The sequence below is a fragment of the Triturus cristatus genome, chromosome 4_1, assembly GCF_964204655.1.
Source record: "Triturus cristatus chromosome 4_1, aTriCri1.1, whole genome shotgun sequence".
NCBI classification, from domain to species: domain Eukaryota; kingdom Metazoa; phylum Chordata; class Amphibia; order Caudata; family Salamandridae; genus Triturus; species Triturus cristatus.
In genome coordinates this window covers 12,025,254-12,045,984 of record NC_140585.1, presented here as the reverse complement: position 1 = coordinate 12,045,984, position 20,731 = coordinate 12,025,254, and the positions used below count along the sequence as shown (strand labels likewise).

At 48.2% G+C, this 20,731-nt stretch overlaps 1 protein-coding gene across 2 annotated transcripts in view; it reads right to left on the bottom strand.

Annotated features, from left to right (window-relative positions):
• The window catches only part of LOC146839300 (uncharacterized), a 250,346-nt gene that overhangs the window by 150,704 nt on the left and 78,911 nt on the right, over nucleotides 1–20,731 (bottom strand). The window contains exon 3 of one of the 2 annotated variants that reach the window (XR_014981058.1): nucleotides 17,576–17,679. Coding sequence is in view for 1 of the 2 variants with exons in the window: in XM_085651336.1 (XP_085507462.1) it covers nucleotides 17,660–17,679 (20 nt within the window). In the remaining variant the exon portion in view is untranslated. Of the gene's footprint in view, nucleotides 1–17,486; nucleotides 17,680–20,731 lie in introns of those variants that run through there. The other variant, XM_085651336.1, reaches the window with a different exon arrangement.

Sequence of the window (20,731 nt, the reverse complement as noted above, 5' to 3'; positions counted from 1 at the left end):
ACCCCAGAGGTGCCAGGGGTAGCACCCTATGAATTCGAGTACTTCCTGTTGTGGTATTTGAAAATTCCACTCTCATGGTAATATAACAAAGAACTTGGCAAAGAAGCTGAAATATGAAAAGACATCTTTATTAAACTCAAATGAGTGAGACTACGTCGCACAGAAGCCTTAGCAACTGAATGAGGCAGTCTGCAGACCAAAAACCAGTCTTCTCTTTTATACAGAATATTACGCTCTGGGCAACACCGCCCTTCTCTTGCAGTTGGTCATTCACATATTTTACTTCAAAGAACAAGCAGAGTCATGATTACAATCCCACATTTCAGTTCAGCCAGCCCGCAATTATTTACCCAGCGAGGCTCAGATCCCTCATCAGATATCAGCAGACCCCAATAAACACGGGCAGCTCCTGTTTGCAAAACAGGCCATAAAGCAGGAACAGTCAGGTGTGAAAGAGATTAGCCGGAGGCTTGTGTGGGATGAAAAGGCTTTATGGTGTGTCAAACCCTGATGCTAATCACAGGTGGCCGTACACGGGCAGCTCGTGGGACCGGACTGACCTGGGGCGGTGGAGCCAATTCGCACAGGTCACAGAGAAGTCAAAGTAAGGCGCATGTGTTCTAGAGGCCTGTATTTGTTCTTAAAGTGTAGCCTATGTGAGGGCAACTATAAGATGGCCACCGCTCCAAGATGGAACCCACGGAGCCAATGCATAACATCGTATACATAGTATATTTATCAATGAAATGTTATGCAAAGTACTTGTACATACCGTATTGGCCATTTGCGGTTCGCTAATACCGGAATAGACAGGGGTAGGGGCCTGCCTCCCAAATTTCAAAGTACCACACTTGCTCCAGCGGCGGCGAGGCATCTGTTGGGTGCGGTGGTGGGTTTCCGGAAGGTGAAGTGGATGCAGCGGTGGTCGGTCCAGAGGAGTTTGGTGGTGCGGTTGAAGCAGACGTGGGTGCTTGCTGAGAAGATGGGGTCGGCGGAGTGGGTGGGTGTTGTGACGAGTTGTCTGAGTCTGAGGTTGGCGAGGTTGTCGAGTAGTTCCCAGAGTTCTACAGCGTGTTTGCGGGTGGAGCGGATGTTGAGCAGGAAACATCTGAGGAAGTTGGGGCAGCCAGGCCAGGCAGCAGGTGCGTGATCGTCTGGCGTCGAGTGTGCTGGAGTCGTAGCGGAGTTGGGGGCTGGGGGCCAGGGGCCCTGGTGATGGGCGCGCCCGCTGCGTGCCCTCCATATAAGGGGAGGTGGGAGGGAGGAGCAGCTGGGGAGCGGGGTAGTGAATGGGCGAGCAGGGGAGGTGGGCCGCAGGGACGCAGCGGCAGGAAAAAACGAGTGGAGGACGGCGGGGGGGTACAGAATGCAAGCAGGACACAGAAAATGGCGGGGGACAGAAGTAAACAGAGGGAGATGCGGTCGGGGGGGGAAAGAAACAGGCCATAACAATGACAATCAGAGGAAGAAAAAAAGTAAGGGAAGCGCAATCAGGGAGAAACAAGCAGGCAGTGGCAAACAGAGAACGAAGTAATTGGGGGAAGCGCAATCAGGGAGACAAAAACAGGCAAATACAGTTAGGGGATAAATACCATCAGGGCAGTGCAGCAGCATGGGGAGCGGCCTGCCTGCGAGAAGGGTCATAGAATATGTGCTGCGATAATCAGTAGACCGAAGCAGATGAAGGTGATTACAAGCACGTAAATACTAGATATAGTTCTATCATGGTGATAAAACAGTGTATATATGCAGGCATATAAACAAGGCAGTAATGAGGCTTACTCCTACTATGCACTCCCTACTCTGCGTGTACCTAGAGTGTGTGTGGGTGTGAAGCCAAGAATCCCTTCTAAGGGACAATCCCACACCATAACATGACAGGAGAGAATGTAGGCCCTGTATTGGTTACAAACTGAACAACCCCTTACGAAGATGCTAGACCGCTGCATAGTGAAGTCTCAGCCTGCACGGACCCTCGGTGTCAGCTGGAGTGCCTCCTCTACTAATCTATTGGGATGCTCATTATTTATAATAGAAAGCATCTTTGTGATGTACATATAGATTAGTCGATATTATAGATATGAAGATAGCCCTGTCATCACGTGGATGAAGATAGAGATGACATTTGTACATAGTGCGTCAAGAGGCCTTGTACATGGTGTTCGAGGCATCATGATAATGTTGTGCGCAGCTAGATGTGTAAACAAAGTAGTTTCAGAGAAACTAATCCAACAGTGTCGTGCATGCAAATATGTGGAAAAAGTCACAGCAGAAATGTTACTGTAAAAAATAGATCAATGTAAGAAATTAGCCACTTCGCTACATGGGCCTAACCCGGGCACATAACAGGTGGTCTGGACATCACAAAATGAGAACATGACAAACCATGTGCTGATTTGGGTCGGGATATAGATGACCTTTCCCTGTTGTGGGACGGAAGTAGGGAAATGTCTGAAAGATTAATTCAAAGATTGATAAAAACTGATCTCAACCTAAAATTCACTCATTAGATCAGAAATAAATCTATAAATGACCTGGCTATCCATACTGAGCTAGAGAAGCACACATGGTCACAAGCCTACATAGATAGGAAAAAGCAGGGCGTTGTGAATAGCCTGCCTCCACAGAAACTGATAGAAGGTATCCCCTATGGTGAAATGCTACGGACACGTAGGAAAAGGGATAGCCAAGAAGTGTAGGAGAAGGAAGAAAAAAAGTATGTGGCCAGCAGCCAAGCGAGAACCCAGAACATGAATAAACAACTTTTAAATCAGAGACACTAAAGGAGGGACCTGATATTACCGTAAGGTTCATCACTACATACAATACGAGGTACACAGCAGCAAGACAAATTCCAAACACTGGAAAATATTAAAAGCTGACCAGGTGATTGGACACGATATTACCTCACATCCCTCCATCACGCATCGTAAAGCCCTATCCTTAAAGGACCAACAAGCCCATAGCCATATGGATAGTCCAATGAGAGAAAGGGGCCATCTAACCTAAAAGGTTTCAGAAAATGTGAGAAATGTATGGCTTGCAAATCTAGTGTCAAAATAACAGGAAGGAAAAGCAATCAATTCATAACCTGTAACACAGATTTCTGTGTACATATACACGTGAAAGAATGTACACACAGAAAACAATGTGGCCAACTTGATTTTCTCCACTGGCAAGTGATGGAGCACATGAGAGGCATCAAACACACTGACTAAAATTCCCCAGTGTCTGGAGATTTTGAAAAATGCCATGATAGTATTTTAGACTCTACCAGCTTCTTTGATCTTATATCAGAGGAGGTGATCAGGAGAAGAAATTGAAAAGAATCGAGTTAAGATATAATACAGAGCTGGATACCGTAGAAGCCAAGGGCCTGAATAAAGATGAGGAATTACATGTGCACATAGGATGGATACTAATGTCGAAAGTACATACATGTACACATGCTACACACCACAAAGAAAACGGCCCTCAAAGACAGAATCAATTCCTTTGCACACAACAGCACAGAAGTCTTCGCCGTCGTCCAAGCGTTTGCCAGGCCCAATAGCGAGACCACAGAGGTTTCACCCGCCCTAAGACCTCTGCAACAAACTCTGCACATTCTTCCACCACAAAATCAGGCAGATTGGGGGGGCGTGGCAAAGATGGCGACCTAAGCAGACGTGGCTTCCCGTGGCTTCCCGAGGCTCCTCGCTCCTTACCCCTTCACTCAGCTGTTTTGTGCCTCAGAGTCCCCAAGTTGGCACAAATTGCCCTCGGAGCGGCGTCGAAGGGCAAGCCTTTGCTTGACGGAGGTGCTGGCGGCCCATTTGTCTGAGAATCTGGTGCTCTCCTCCCGGTCCGGCCTCACAAAATGGCACCCACCCAGACCGGCCATTAACAGGGACCCAGTTGCTTCCCGCCTGGACATCGGCGCCTGCACAGCGGTGCTTCGCTGCCCCTCTGAGGACCGGGGGGCGCCCGGCGGCGCAGTGTCGGACGCCCCAGGTGAGAGTGGCCGCTGATCCGTGGCCACCAGGGGCTCCCCGTGCAGCTTTTCAATAACGGCCGCGGCTGCTGGGCCTCCAGGAGAGGGGGCGGGCGTTGCTCCCTCCCACGGCGGCGGAGACAGTAGTGCCGGACCGGGGCTGCAGTAGAGCGGTGCTGCCTAGATTTGCCATAAATAGAGGCCCTGCACTGTGTCCCCCCATATCCTGAGCGCCGGCCTGCCACGGATGAAGGGCGCGAGGCGCAGACAGACAGCATCGGAGCTCGCACCCATATAGCTGGAAGAGAGTGCGGGGTTGGCTGCCGGTGGTGTACACTGACTACGACGTGGCGGAGGCCCAGTGTGGCGGCGCACCGGCATCTGCGGACCGTGCTGTAGTGAATTGAGGACCTGGGGCAACAACGGTAGGGGGACAGAAGGGCCCCCTCCTCCCACCTGGCGCCTTCACCACTGCATGTCCGGAGCTTCAGTCTGGCCCCCTGCTGAGAGGACTGCAACTTGGGATACGGCACTTTTCTGTTGGCGCTTCATGGTCTCTGCTGCCCCTGAGGCAGGTGTGGCGCCCTGAGCGGTACCTGCCATAAGTCGCCGGTGGGGTGATCAGGAACTCTCTTAGGTGCAGGCCTAAGTGCTCTGGATATAACGAGGTTGTGGGCAATTCCCGGGCTTTCCCTCCTCAGGACGGGCATATGATTGGAGTTGGTGCGGGACTATAGTTTTTATATCTTCTCAGGAGCGTTTTTGGAGTATTAAGCGGCGACCTGCAGGGGAGGCCTAGGTCATGGCATCCACGCGCAAGAGAGGGGAGCGCACGTTAACAGAGATGCCTCTTAAAGGACCTCACAAAAGCGATAATGGGCCCCCTTCCCCCACCCCTTCACATCACGACTCAGACCAGGGCGACGGCCCGATCACGCGTGCGTTCTTGGAGACCCTCTTTAACTCCCTTCGAGAGGACTTCCACTCGCTCAAGCAGGAGGTGGCAGGGGAGGTAAGGGAGATACGCCGAGAGGTGGAGCGGGTGGCCGCCGTTGAGGTTAATGATCATTCTAGAAGTGAGGAACTGGAACTCCTCCAACAAGAAGTTCTTCGCCTCAAGGACCAACAGGTGGACCTCCAAGCGCATGCAGAGGACCTTGAGAATAGGTCACGCGGCAACAACATACGCGTCAGGGGCGTTCCATCATCTGCAGAGGGGTCGGATATCACCCAATATTTGCATGGCCTTTTCCGCGAGATCCTCGGCGAAGGTCCTGACTTTGACGTCCGGATTGATCGAGCGCACAGAGTGGGTCTGCCGCGACGCACGCCTGCTCCTCCCCCAGACATTTTGGCTTTCCTACCGTATTTTCCCCTGAAAGAGCGGATCCTAGGGCATTCAGTAGCGCTCTTCCAGGATCTATCTGTCATTACCCTCCAAAAGCGGAAGGCGTTTAGAGCAGTCACCTCATTCCTAAGAGACAAAGGGACACCTTACGCCTGGGGTCATCCCTTCCGCTTGATTTTCAAATGGAACGGGACGCTGCATCACTTAAAATCTTTTGAGGAGGCATGCACTCTCTTGGGTCTTGAACATAGCGAAGCAGAGGCCTCCCCCACTCACTCGCAAAAACCCGCTGGCGACGGATGGCATCGTGTGGGTCACAGACGCCGCCCCATAGCAGCACTGAAGCCAGGCCTCACGACGATATCACAAGAACGGGCGGCAGCCCTCGACACAGTGATTAGGGACACCTCTCCCACTGAATAACTTTTTATCTTGGGGACACATACGCATCGTCTTTTAGCTGGCTGGAGGTAGTGGGGGGGGGGGGGGGCGCGAGGGGCCGGCGTCACTGGTGTATCACGCTCAGTTTGGTAACTTCACCACCGGCCTGCAGAATCAGGAGGCGGGCTTGGACTATGGAAGTCATGGGGGGATGTTTTGTTGGGGCTAGGGTGGGGGTAGGAGTGATCGTGGATCACAGGTTGGGGTGGGAGGTTAGGGGGGGGGGGGTGGGGGAAGTGGGGGGCCTGGGAGCGGTGGGGGAGGGTGGGAACCGGTGTGCCTTATGGGAGTGAGTTCCGGGGAGAGGCCACATGGGGTAAGTCCCCCTTAGATGCCATTCTCATCCCATGGGTGGGCGAATGACAGAGGAGACACTGAAAGTTATTACCCTGAATGTCAGAGGGCTCAATAACCCTGTTAAACGGTGCGCCATTTTATCATATTTAGAGAATTCCGGCGCCTCAATTTGTCTTTTGCAAGAAACCCATCTTTTGGCCAAAGATTGGCACCGGATGCGCTCTCTGGCGTTTCCTCACCAATTCTACTCCTCTACCAGTGATAAGAAAGCTGGGGTTGCTATCTTATTTGCTAAGCACTTACGAGGTCAGGTGGGAGATAAAGTAGCGGAACTTAAAGGTAGGCTAATTGCTTATGCCATACGAGTGGGCGGTCTCTCCATGACAGTAGGGTCTCTATATGCTCCCAACTCGGGTCAAGAACCCTTTCTCAAAGACGCGTTGTCAGCAATTCTAAGTTCCCAAACCCGGTACACGCTGGTGGGAGGCGACGTTAACCTAGTCATGGATGGGGGGTCCGAAAGATCAGGCCACCGCTTCGGTTCAACCGGGGCACTTTCCCCGGAGGGGGAAGGAGTGGATGGCGGATTTGTGGAGGGAGGCACACCCTTCCAGCACCCAGTACACGTTCTATTCACACGTGCACCACACTTATGCTCGGCTGGACTACTTTATAGGCTCCTCAGAGGTCCAATCGCTCGTAAGAGACATAGATATTATCCCTGCGGCCATGTCGGATCATGACGCTGTGGTGGTGTCTCTTGCAGTCCCCCGGACTAAGACAGCGCGGGGTCGATGGCGCCTGCGGGAGACCCTCCTACAGCGGGGTGGCCCAACAGCTGCACAAACGCATTACCGATTACTTGGCACTTAATGACACTCCGGACGCACCCTTGACTGCAGTTTGGGGGCGCTGAAGGCGGTCATTCGGGGGGGAACAGATCGCCATTTCGGCAGCTGAAGTCAACGAACGTAGGGAGAAGCGTGAATCCTTGACGGCTCAGGTAATTGAGCTCGAGCGAGTACATAGTCGCACCGGGGCTCCTAGGGTGTGGAGGCAATTGAAGACGGCCAGGGCGTAGCTCGCTGGCCTCGATATTGATCGCGCAGAATATGCCACCCTGCGGCTGCAACATGCATACTATGTGGGGGGCGATAAAACAGGACGCCTGCTGGCCAGCGCGCTGCGAGCTCGGGTTCAGCGGTCGAAGATCACAACCATCTCCAACGCCCAGGGAGACAAATTGGTCAGCGATGACCAAATTGCTGCAGCCTTTAGAGATTTTTATGCTTCACTGTATAGCGCTGATCGGTCCCTAGACACAGGACAGGGAGGCATACCTCAAGGGGCCGGCTACGACGGCGCTCAACTTTGTTGGGGCTGCCGAGCTGGACGCGCCTATTAGAATAGAAGAGGTGGTGGGGGCGATTTCTCGCCTCAAGCCCTTGAGGTCGCCTGGGCCGGATGGCTTTTCGGCGGGTTTCTATAAAACTTTTTGTCCGCTGCTCGCACCTCTTCTGACGCGACTTTTCAACTCTTTTCACAGGCCTGCCACGATTCCTCCCGAGATGTTGGAAGCCAACGTCATTGTATTACCCAAACTGGGTAAAGATGTTACCCAATGCGCCGCTTACAGGCCTATTTCTTTACTTAACCTGGACCTTAAAATATTTACGGGAGTGCTGGCTTCCCGGCTTGGCCCACGCATACCTCATCGATAAAGCTCATCTTAAGGGGTTGGATGCCGTGCTTCTGTCTATAGACGCCGAGAAGGCGTTTGACAGGGTGGACTGGGGTTTTTTTTATGCCCCTTTGGCCCACTTCGGGATCGGGCATCGTTTTCGGGCATGGGTTGCTAGCTGTTATGATACACCTCGAGCGACGATCCGTGTCAATGGTATCAGTTCCCAGCCCTTTGACATCAGGAGGGGCACTCGACAAGGATGCCCGCTTTCGCCCCTCCTCTTCGCGCTCTATGTCGAGCCCTTGGCACAGCGGATTCGCAACAATCCTGACATTCTCGGTGTCACCTTCGGGGGAGAACGGCATATCCTTAGTTTATATGCAGATGATATCCTGGCTGCGCTAGAAGATCCTGAAAGGTCTGCGCCTGCCTTTTTGAGGGAGCTGGAGTCTTTTGGGAGGGTATCTGGGTTTCAAATGAACTGAACGAAGTCTATGCTCCTCCCTCTGGGTAGTAATCAGCACGCAGCCGGTGACGTGGCTTCTCATTTTGCAGGTCTGCAACTTAAGGACTCTATCCCGGATCGTTCTTACCCCCTCCACCGAGAGGACAGTCAGCCTGAATTACAGGAATATCACTTCCCAGGTTCAGGGCGACCTCTGGCGCTGGCAGAAGCAACCCCTCTCCTTGCTGGGGCGTGTCGCTGCAGTGAAGATGTCTATATTACCCAAACTTTTATATATTTTCCAGACCATCCCGGTGCTTCCGCCTTTGGGAACCATACAAAAATTGCAGGACGCGGTGCAACACTTCATATGGGCAGGGAAACGGCCACGTCTGCGCAGGGACCTATCCTACCGTTTGCCGGCGGAGGGAGACCTGGGGATTCCGAACCTGCTGCATTATTATAAGGCAGTGCAATTGCGCTACCTGGTGGAGTGGAGCCGTCCAGAGTCGGAGAAGAGATAGTTGTTTCAGGATAGGGCGATGGCGCAAACATCGCTTTGGAAGTTACCGTTCCTCAAACGCACCGATAGGCCAGCTTACCTCCAGAAGTCCCCTAATCACTTGTACGGTTCTGAAAGTGTGGGACACTAACGCGGTTCGGAGGGGGCTCACCACTTTTCCCTCACCGCTTACACCTCTGTTCGACAAACCTGAGTTCGCCCCGGGATTAGAGAAGGGGGCTTTCCTGCAGTGGCGGTCATCCCCATGCCGATCAGCGGGTCATTTGTTTGACCTTGAGGGCTTCATTCAGTTTAGTGATCTTTCACGGTATCACGGCATCAAGGCTCCACGCTGATTTCAATATTATCAACTTCGGCATTGGTTGAATCAACCCGCCGTACGCCCTCTAGTTGGGAGAAAACTTACCACTTTTGAAAAATAGCTTCTTACTAGAGATTCGGACCGGAAGCTGATCACTGACTTGTATAAGATGATCTGCCCGATTGTCACTTTCTGCCCCTCAGCAGGTCAGCAGCGCTGGGAGCGGGAGTTGGGGAGAAACCTCTCCATGAAAGATTGGCAGGCAATATATTATAGGGCCCATCATACAGCCAGGAATACCGTTAGCACAGAAACTGCAGTGAAGGTGGTTACATATTGGTATCTGATGCCGGTTAGGTTACATAAAGGCAACCCTAGCCGCAGTTCCGCATGCTGGAGGGGATGCGGGGAGGAGGGCATCCTGAACCATTTGGTATGGGATTGTAGGGAGGTGACAGGTTATTGGACAGCAGTTCATAACGACATTGACACTCATTTTGAAACTGAAATTCCTCGTTTCCGGCCTACACACTTTTAGGGTTGCCCAATGCACTCACTTTCCCTTTGAAGTCACTTCGGGGGCGTCAGATGGGCCTGGCCATGGGCGTGGCCGTTCAGCACATTATTTCGCTCTGGGGAACACATACTCGACCTACTCACAAGGGCTGGTTGCATAAACTATGGTATACAGTGGGTATGGAACGTATACACGCCACTCTCACACAGTCCGCGGCATCCTTTCACACAGTCTGGCAACCTATCCCATCGCTTCTTTCAACAGAGTTTAATGAAATCACCTGTCCCAAATATCTCCGTCTTCTGCGCCTCACTGACACCTCAGCCTCTAGAGTCACTCCTGTTAATCGATAGGGAGGGATGCGCTCAGGTGACGGCTTCATGTGGCAGGACTTGGCACACCAGTTGAGTGGGGGGGCTCCCAGGGAAGGGGGGGGGGGGGTGGCTGTTATGGTTGAGGGTTGGGGGGGGATTGGGGATTTGGGCTAGGGAACCTTGACCCCGCTTGCATCCGTGGACTTTTGGGATTTCATCGATATACTGCTATGGCTTGCTGGGGTGGAGGGGGGTGTGGGGGGGAGGAGTGTACCTGGGGTTCATTCATACGGTTTCAGCAGAATAATAGATGTGATTTGCGATGTACTTGTTTTGACACTAAAATGTAATAAAACAAAGTTAAACCAAAAATCAGGCAGATCTATGACAGGTTTGACACCCAAGACCCTGCTACAATGCCTGCCACCACCACACACAATGAGGCCTCACCCCAACAGATCGTGCTCAACTGTACTCCATTCACCACAGATTACACACTCAAGACAATGAAGAGCATCCACTCCAGAGTCCCACTGGATCTCTGCCCATATCACATCTTGCATTTAGCAGCCGCAGCACCATCAATTGCTCCATCGAAACTGCCACCTTCCCCGACGACTGGAAACATGCTGAGATCAACCCCCTGCTAAAGAAGCCGTCTGCCGACCCGATAGACCTCAAGTACTTCAGACCTATTTCCCTCCTCCCCTCTCTTGCCAAGGTCATCGAAAAGGCCATCAACACCAAACTCTCCAAGTTCATCGAAGAGAACCACGTCCTGAACACCTCCCAATCCAGCTTCCGAAGCAATCACAGTAATGAGACCGGACTCCTCGCCGCCATCGACGACATCCTCTCCCTCCTCGACTGGGGAGAAAGCGCCGCTCTCATCCTACTGGACCTCTCGGCCACCTTCGACAACATCTCCCACCGCACCCTAATCACGAGACTCCAGGACACCGGTATCCAAAACAAGGCACTAGACTGGATCCACTCCTTCCTGACCGGCCGAACACAGTGTGACAGACTATCCCGTTCCTCTCAGAACTTACAGCGATCAGCTGTTGAGTGCTCCAGGGCTCCTCCCTGAGCCCCACCCTCTTCAATGTCTACATGGCCTCCTCACGGCCATCGTCAGAAACCACATACTCAACATAGTCTCCTACGCCGATGATACCCAGCTGATCCTCTACCTCACCAATGAAGCCACAGCCGCCTGATTCAACTTCCACAGCAGAATGAAGGCCGTTGCCACCTGGATAAAAGACCGCTACCTCAAGCTCAACTCAGACAAGACCGAAGTACTCATCCTGTGACCCGCTCCCTCAGCCTGGGACTCCTGGTGGTCTGCCGCACTAGGAACCCCTCCCACCCCTATAGACCACGCACACAACTTCGGCATCATACTCGACTCCTCACTCACAATGAACCACCAAATCAACGCCGTATCCTCATCCTGCTTCGAAAGACATTTAGATGGATCACCGCAGAACCTAGAAAGACGGTCACCCATGCACTCAGCACCAGCAGACTTGTCTACGGCAACGCACTCTACGTCGGCATCACTCTGAAACAGCTCAGGAAACTACAGAACGTCCAAAACGCCACAGCCAGACTGGTCCTTGACATCCCCTGCTGCAGCTACATAACACAGCACATCAGACAACTCTACTGGCTCCCAATCATCACGAGAATTACCTTCAAGCTCCTCACACATGCCTACAAAGCTCTCCATGACATAGGACCAGCATACCTGAATCACTGCCTCACATACGTACCCGCCAGACAACTTCACTCCGCCCAACCTGCCCTGGCCACCATCCCACGGATCCCCAAGATCAAAGCCGGAGGAAGAGCCTTCTCCTACCTCGCTGCCAAGACCTGGAACACCCTGCCCCTCCACCTCAGGCAATCCCTGTCGCTGATCCAATTCAGGAACGACTTCAGGACCCGGCTCTTCGACTGAACCTCCACGCCCAGATGGATCAGTAGCCCTCCCCTGCTCAGCGCCTGGAGACCCTCAAGGGTGAGTAGCTGCACTATACAAACTCCTGATTGGTTAATTGAGCGATGCCTGCTTTCGGGAATAGAGCCCGCTGGGTCTGTGAAACTGATTATATCAGAGGATCTGATCCAGAATAAATACTGTGTATACGTCGGCCAATAAGTGATTGAAGGAAATCATATGCCCACTGGGGTTCTCCCTCGGGTATTACCGCAATGACTTGCATTGTATAATTATACCCTCACTGTCAAGTCCCAAGCGATATATTCATAGATAGGGTTCTACTCTTCCACAATGGAACAGAGCATCGAATAATACATTGTGATTCTTGCCTGCCATAGTTCTCCTTTCACCCCCTCCCCTCTGGTTTGCAAAGCTACTAAGGGCCAGGCTCTATTGCTTTGACTCATTATGATAAACCACAAAAGAATGACATAATCTGATTAACCCACGTGTAGTTACGTTGTAGTAACAAATTGCTGGATGCTATAGAAACAATAATTTAATTATACATTTGTGACAGGTCGAGTTTACATTTGAGTCCCATTTCTAATAATAACAGAACCAATGCCGAGAACGAATACTGTGAAAATGAATGTAATGAACCGGTTTTTATTATGGTACATTGGTGCACAAAACAAATATATCCTAAAAATGATTGTGATTGATGTTGTGAAAAAGAAGTAGGCAATGAGTATTGATTGTATATCGCGGACCAAAAGATTTATTTCTATGGAGATTTGGGCACTTCACTTGAGGTAGACAAAGGCTTGTTAAGCCGCAACGCTTCACGACGACACTTGCCGAACGAAAATTAGGTGCCCGGGAGTACTGGCTTGGACCTCTTTTGTGGGTAGTTGAGGAAATAAGAGTTACGAGTCTGCACACACACATTGCGCAGTGGCAGTAGTTATAGTTAGGTCAGAGTTTCCATAGGAAGAGTGTTTTTGTATCACTAATAACTTAAGTCCCGTTTGACTTAAGGTTAAACGTAACATTATAGTTAGGTGTTGAAATACTACAAAAACTAATGTAAAATAACCAAAAGAAATGACTCCCACTAAATATAGGATATATCGGACCAGAAGAAAATGTCAGCTAGTGAAAAAGTGCAACAAGGAAGGGACACAACAGTGTTATGGACGAAAACCCTGACTCACCCGAGGGTGACATGCTTCTTCATTGGGTTCCTCCAACACAGTGGGACCGCAAGGTACCCCCTGTGGGCTACAACTTCCCCTAGAGGGAAGGAGCGGGAGTGTAAAGCACGTAGTATTATTAGTACCTCAATGGGGCAATGAGGGGCAGAGTGCAAAAAACAGAAAAGAAAAATGTGAAGGTGTCTTAAAAACTATCTCCGTTGGGGCAACAACTTTATTCTTCCATCCTATGGGATAGTAGATTAAAACAGGTGATATAGGTTTGAACCCAATGATGAAGCATGTCACCCTCGGGTGAGTGAGGGTTTTTGTCCATAACACTGTTGTGTCCCTTTCTTGTTGCAATTTTTCACTAGCGGACATGTTCTTCTGGTCCAATATATCCTTTATTTAGTAAGAGTCATTTAAATGGAAGTAATATGGGATAGATCTCTCTGTACCTTTGTATAGTCTTCCTAGAGACCTCATTGTGTGTGATATATATTAGTCAAGTCTTTGACCTGTGGGTCGTTTTAATCAATTTTGTATATATATTTTTCGCTGCAGTTAGATCGAGAGGCATACTATTGGGGTTTTGGAGTTCCTTATTTTTCTTAGACATTATGACTGAGAATACAGGCCTAGCTTTTGATGACGATCTGGTACAAGCCATTTTGCAAACACCTAGCATTTTAGACACTCAGAATACACAGACACTTGCACTGACGGAGGAGTGGAACAAACTCACTAGTTTAAAGAGACAACATATACGGACAGCACTACATGCAGCCATTCGAACTGAATATTTGAGAGCCAATAAAGCCCCACAGGGTCTTGTCGTCTCCAATGCACCCAAATTGTTTCTTGATAATAAGGTCTTCAAGATTAACTGGTCCAAGATTGCATGGAAATGCTCTAGAGACTGGCTTATTCTATTAATAACCACAGCAAAAGAAACATCAGATCTTCTGTCAATTGAAATCCAAACTTTGGAAAATCAGTTGAAATGTTCAGCACAAATTACTTTTTACAAAAAACGTTTGGAGGAGATTTCTAAAACCCTCAATGAAACAAAGGATGATCTGATTAAATATAAAGGGAACAAATTACAAAAGACATGGAGAGGTTCACCCAAGAGATCTATCCACACATTACAGATGAATATACTGTACAAAAACACCGATGAAGGCTAATCATAGAGGAGCACGAGGATGGCGTCGTAATACAGACGAATGGACATCCAATTCAGACGATTGGAGTCAATCAGAGGACTCTGCTTCTAGGGACTCAGACAACCCACAACATTTTGGACAGATGAGGGGACGCAGCAATTTTAATCAGATGCCACCCTCCACTCCATGGTGGCCACCACAAACATTGCCTCCTATTCCCTACCAAGGATCAGGCTATCAAGTACCTTTTTTAGATCAGGACAGGGGCCGAAGAGGACGACGAAAAGGCAACAGAGGTCACTCACAAGACACGCGTGCACAGCAACAGAAACATGAAAGTACAGTGGGATCCTCTACTGGAACAACAGATCACGCGGAGCATGACAGGCGCATCCACCAGTGCAACGACAGCCTCATAGTCAATTTGAGTCTGAAAACTCGGACCCCCTAGAAACCACTGTTCTTGAGAAGGGATTAAGTTTTGTACATACCTATATGGGTGATGATTTCAAAACTCATCAAGAACATTTTGCTTTCTTCCGCAAAATTCGATGATCCTTTTTTTCTGAGGAGGTAACTGACAACAGGCCTGAAAACGTATGCAATACAGGCGTCAGGAACAAGTTGACATTTTTACCTACCTTACAACTGTCGTAAATAAAATATTACGCTCTCTGAATTTCAGAATATCAATAGGATCATGCATAAAGCAAGAGGCTGAGTCTGTGGTATCAGGTTCAAAAAGGGCTTTATTCCAATAACTCGAGTCATAGGGAGAATATTACCATCACCACAAGGCATCTGGAAGGGTCTCAAAAGTATTCTCAAAACATTATTCACAGAGTACAGTATATATACATCTCCATAATGTACGTAAGCGAAAAGAGCAAAAGAGAATGAGATAAGAGCATGTGGGCGTGTAAGAAGGTGTGAAGGTGGGCGTCCTAATGGGCGTTTACTTGATGATAATGGGTATTTTGTCATAGGTGGGTAGATACCTGGAGGGGGTTACGTGATCTGCTGGAATTGTACTGGAACTTAGCCTTACTTGTGCTCAACTCGAGCATGACGTGTAACTGACGTGTGACTGGGGGAAGGCTGCTTGTGCAGTCAGGAAGTCTGGAAGAGAGGCCTTCAGTGTCAGGGCAACCAGCACATCTTGTATTATCTGATATCTAAAGTCTGGAGCAGGGACTGATTTGTGACATAGGTTGCCCATCACCAAGAGCCAATGCGGCATTTATTTCTTCGTTTACTGCTGAAGTCTTACATGGGGGCTATGGGCTTTTCACTGACGTGAGCTTTGTAATCGCACAGAAAAGAGACAGTAAGGCTAGGCTTTCTCCTTTGCTGATGGGTTATGTTGATCCCTCCTTCTCCAGGCAGGAATGCGGCTCTGTAGGAGTAAGCAGATAACCGTGCTCAATACTGTCTCGGCACCTCTGACAGTGGCCCAAGTGTGCAAGGCCAAGGATACGCAGCTACAGCTGAGGCCTGAAACCTCTTCTCGGGTCTGGCCGAGCCACAAAACACGGGTTTTTATGTGGTGCAGGAAAACATGATAAAAAACGTGTAGGCCTCGATACAGAATAGACAGGCCATGGAGAGGAAATGCATAGGTTACATGCATGTGCACATAAGCGTTGGGGGGGCACATGGGGACACACATGCCTCATAATTTTTATTTTCCTCACAACAACTGCCATCTGAGGTAGCAACTTTTGAAAAAGCTGTTCTACAGTCCTTCAACCACGAGAAAAGTCAAGCAAGAAGACCAATCTTTTCTCTTTCGAGGACCAACTATACTGGCAGGTGAAGGGCACTTCTATGGGCAGCACCTGTGCCCCCAGTATGGCTAATCTTTAAATGCACTGGTTTGAAGAAACCTACATCTATCCAGAGACGAAACCCTTCCACAGTAAATTGTTGCTGTGGAAGCGGTACATTGATGATATTTTGGTTATTTGGAATGGCGACCGAGATTCTCTTTCGGATTTTTCTACTTGGTTCAATTCTCTCAGTATCCATTTGAAATTTAAATGTGATTGCAGCAATGAGTCACTACCTTTTCTTGACCTCAGACTATATCCAAAAGATGGTCCGATATATACTGAATTGTACCAAAAGCTGATGTCCTGCAATGTCCTGTTGAACTACAATAGTTTTCATCCTCGGGTCCTTTGAGATAATCTCCCCGTGGGACAAATTTTACGGTTGAGGTGTTACAGTTCCCTTTGGTGCTGCGGGGGGTGGCGAGAGTAACGCTGCCATATGCGTGGCTCGGGCTACTCTCCGCTCTTACCTGCAACAGTGGGCGCGGCTCCATGCAAAGTGGCGCCGTGTCAGGCGGCGAACGGCTCCTGCGCTCTTCCGTATTCTGATTGAAGGAACGTGCGTGACGACGTCAACCCGGGAGCACTCAAAAGAGGCTTCAGGGTTGAAAACTAAGCAGATTATTTTGCTTCAGGATCGTCGCTTCACACTGTGAAGGAACAGCATCTTGCAAGGTTATCTTGGGCTATACTTCATTTTGAGTAGCAGAACTGATGCTTGGGCACCTATTTCACCGGAGAATTTTGCTGCCTTAAACCACAAAACATTCACAGAATCGCCTCCTACAAAATACTTTGTTTTTTCTGTTGGCAAGTAACTCTTAAAGAGGAACGTTTATGCCTTGATGTTATAATGAATTGGTTGACCGGATAAGAATCATTTTCGGTCATTGCAAATACAAGAGTACAACCTAGGATTCCTTTACCCTCGCAGCACTTGGTTTATAATTGTTCATTACTGTTTCGTCACAGGGGGTCATGAGGTCTTACTAGGATTCATCCCCTGTGACGCTGGTTTCGTCATTCTGTTGGTGGGTATTGTGTGTGTGTCCTTAATGGTGTTACAGACTCAGATGCAGGTACCTAACAGACATGCGCAGGTATTCACTGGTTAGTTCTTTATTTCAGCGACCTGTCATCACCATTGGCTAAACAGGAATAGGACATTCCTTGTGTGCTCTTGTACAGAACTGTTTTGTTTTTTCCTTTACAGGTAATAAGGGAAGAGAGATTCTGTTTACCATATGTGGTCATTATTATCCTATGTTCAAGGTGTTGTTTCTCGTTTCAGGTCTCCCTCCCTGCTGTCCCCATCCTTTCCTTCCCTCACTTGATCACCTTAATCTTCTGAGCTGTTATAGCATTCAGGATTGAGGCTATCAAGGGGTGGACCCACTTGAGCCAGGAATCGATCCTGAGGATTCCACAGGAGAAATGACGATTCTCCAATTATTATGCAGAGAGAATCTTGATTTCATCAAAGACAAACGGAGGCTAGCATTATGCATGTACTTTTATTTGCTGCCCAAACATGCAGCCCTTTAAAGAATGTTATTACATCACAATAAACAGAACATTAGTAACCTGACAAGTAGACTGTGCTGGCTCCAATCATCCTCGTGGGCTGCGATGACACAGCAAAAAAACTTGAAATTCCAGTAAATCCAGTTAGTCTTTAACATTGTTATCTGAGGGGAAAGAAAAAAATTGAATAGTGAAAAGAATAAAGACCAAAATAATTATTGTATATTAATGTATAATAATAATAACACATTAAAAACATAAACACTACTCAACCCAAACCTCTCGGGGAGAGGAGGGTGGGATAATGCTAGCCTCAGTTTATCTTTAATGAAATCAAGATTCTCTCTGCATAATAATTGGAGAATCGTCATTTCATTACAAGACCGGAGGCTATCATTATGCATGTTTAAAGCCATGTAGAGTTACACTGCTAACATGCTCTATTGGTCTCAAGTAAAACTTAGAGAAAATACTTGCGTTAGACCAATCTGCTGCTTTAAGTATCTTGGGAAGAGATCCTCCTCCCCAAAACACTTTGCTAGCTATTGCACCTCTGGAAGAGTGAGCTCTGAATCTAGACAGGTCCATTCCAGCCTCATGCATGATCGAGCGGATCCATCTTGATAGGGTTGCTGATGAAACAGGTTTAAAAAGGTTTGACATATGATAAAAGAAGTTGGTCGCAACCAACAGGTCTAAAAGTAGAAATCTGGTTTTCATAGCATTTCATACAATTCACAACACATAGTTTTTCACATTCATGAAAGGTAGGATAGAAGATGGATTCTGACATTGTTTTCGTTCTTTTCCAGATATCGAAATGTACGCCTTCGCAGGAGTAAAATCTGTTAGGAAGTTCTAGTGCTCTAATGTCGGACACCCTTCTAAAGGAAATCAGACACCGGAGAGTCGCCAGTTTCATTGATAATCTTTTAAGGGAGAGTGAGCTGTTAGGCCGAGAAATGAAGAGATTAAAAATAAGGTTAACATCCCAAAGGGATTGATAACGGGCCTTGGGAGGTCTCCTTAGATGGATACCTTTCATAACTCTTTTGATAAGGGAGTTGCTACCAATTGCAAGATTATTAATGAGAGAATGACCAGAAGAAATTGCTGATCTGTAACAATTGATGGCTCTAAAGGAGAGACCTAGATCGAAAAGATAAGCAAAATAATTAGCTACCTGTTGTAGAGGACACTGAACGGGATGCAGATCCCTTTCCAGACACAAACCAGACCATTTTCTCCAAACGCCCTTGTATCTCTTTCTGGTTCCTGGTGCCCATGAATCTTCCAATAAGCTTTTAGCTTCTCCCGAAAGGTCAGGCTATCTGCCTGAATCCCTGATATCCTCCAGGCAAGAAGGTTCATCTTCCCTTCTAAGACTAAAGGATGTTTTTCTCCGTCTGGACCCAGGAGTAGGCCTAAGGATGATGGGATCAGCCGAGGAAAGTCCACCGCTAACTCCATTACCCCGGGAAACCATACCTGGAATTTCCAAAAGGGAGTTATCAGAAAGATTGAGCAAGACTCGAGTCTGACCTACCACAATATTCTCTGAATCATTGAGAAGGGGGAAAGGCGTAAGCTTTGATCTCTTCCCAGGACTGGACAAAGGCATCTACTCCCGAGGCATTCGGGTCCGGCCTCCAACTGAAGTATCTCTGCACTTGGTGAGTCAATCTGCTGGCAAAAAGATCTAATTGGATTGGACCCCAAAGCTCTTGGATCAGAGAAAAAATCTCGGGATTCAATTTCCAGTCGCTTGAATCATGAAGGAAACGAGAATTCCAATCTGCCCTCAAATTTTGTGATCCGGGGATGAATTCTGCTCTCAGGGTGATCTTTTGGTTCCAACAAAAATACCGTATGTGCTTGGCAATTACTGGGAGATTCTTGGATCTCGCTCCACCAAGGCGATTTATATAAGAGACAGCTGAGAAGTTGTCCAAACGGATTAGGGCATTTGAGTTTTTTAGATGCTCTTTGAAGCTCATAAGCGCATTCAGAGCGGCTAACATTTATAGATAATTTATGTGAGAGATTGTTCTTCTAAGGACCATCTCCCTCCTGTCTCTAAATTGTTTAGGCGTGCACCCCATCCGTGGTTGCTCGCATCTGATTCTAAGGAAAAATCTGGAACATTCCCAAAAATAGCTTTCCCGTTCCAGGACTGGAGATTTTTCAACCACCAATGAAGATCCTCTCTCACGTCTTCCGAAAGAGGTAGAGTCTTTGTACCGAAGGCCCTTTCTCAGGCCCAGTGCTTTTAATCTTTGGATACCCCTGTAATGAAGAGGACCTGGTGAAATAGCCTGAATAGAGGAGGAGAGGAGTCCTAAGACTCTGGCCAGATCTTTTAGCCGGATAGAATCTTTGGAAAGGATAAGCGTAACCTGTTTTTTTATTTTGGTAACCTTCTTGTGGGGAAGGATTAGGTTTGAATGAATAGTGTTTACATTGAAACCAAGGAATTCTAGTTCCTGTGAAGGGGTCAGAATAGATTTCTCCATGTTTATAATGAAGCCCAGGTCTCGAAGGAGGTCCATGGTCATTTTTAGATGTTTCGTGATTTCTAACTTGTCTTGAGACATGATGAGGATATTGTCTAGATAGATTATTAGACGAATCCCTCTCTCTCTGAGATGGCCGACTACAGGACGTAGCACCTTGGTAAAACACCAAGCGGCTGATGATAGTCCGAAGGGAAGACATTGGAACTCGAAAAGAGTTCCTTTCCAAGTAAATCGAAGGTGCTTGCGATATTCCTCGTCCATGGGGATGGTAAAGTAGGCATCCTTCAGGTCCAACTTTACCAGCCAATCTCTGGTTTGCAAAATGTCCCTCAAAAGGTGGATACCCTCCATCTTGAAGTGTCTGTATGTTAGAAATGTGTTTAAATATTTGAGGTTTATGACGGGACGCCAACCTTTGTCCTTCTTTTTTACAAGGAAAATAGTACTTAAGAAACTCTTTGGGATTTCTGAAAGAGGAATTTTTACAATGGCTCCTTTGTCTCACATTTGGCGAATTTCCATTTCTATTAATTGTGAGTTCTCCTTGTCTAGAGTAATCTCGTTTGGAATCTTTTTTTGTAAGGGTTCTAACCAGAAGTCTATCTTGAAGCCACTTACGGTTTCTAAAACCCATGGATCTTGGGTGATTCGAAACCATTTTTTTACAAAATGTTTCAGTCTTCCTGCCACTTTGGAAGGG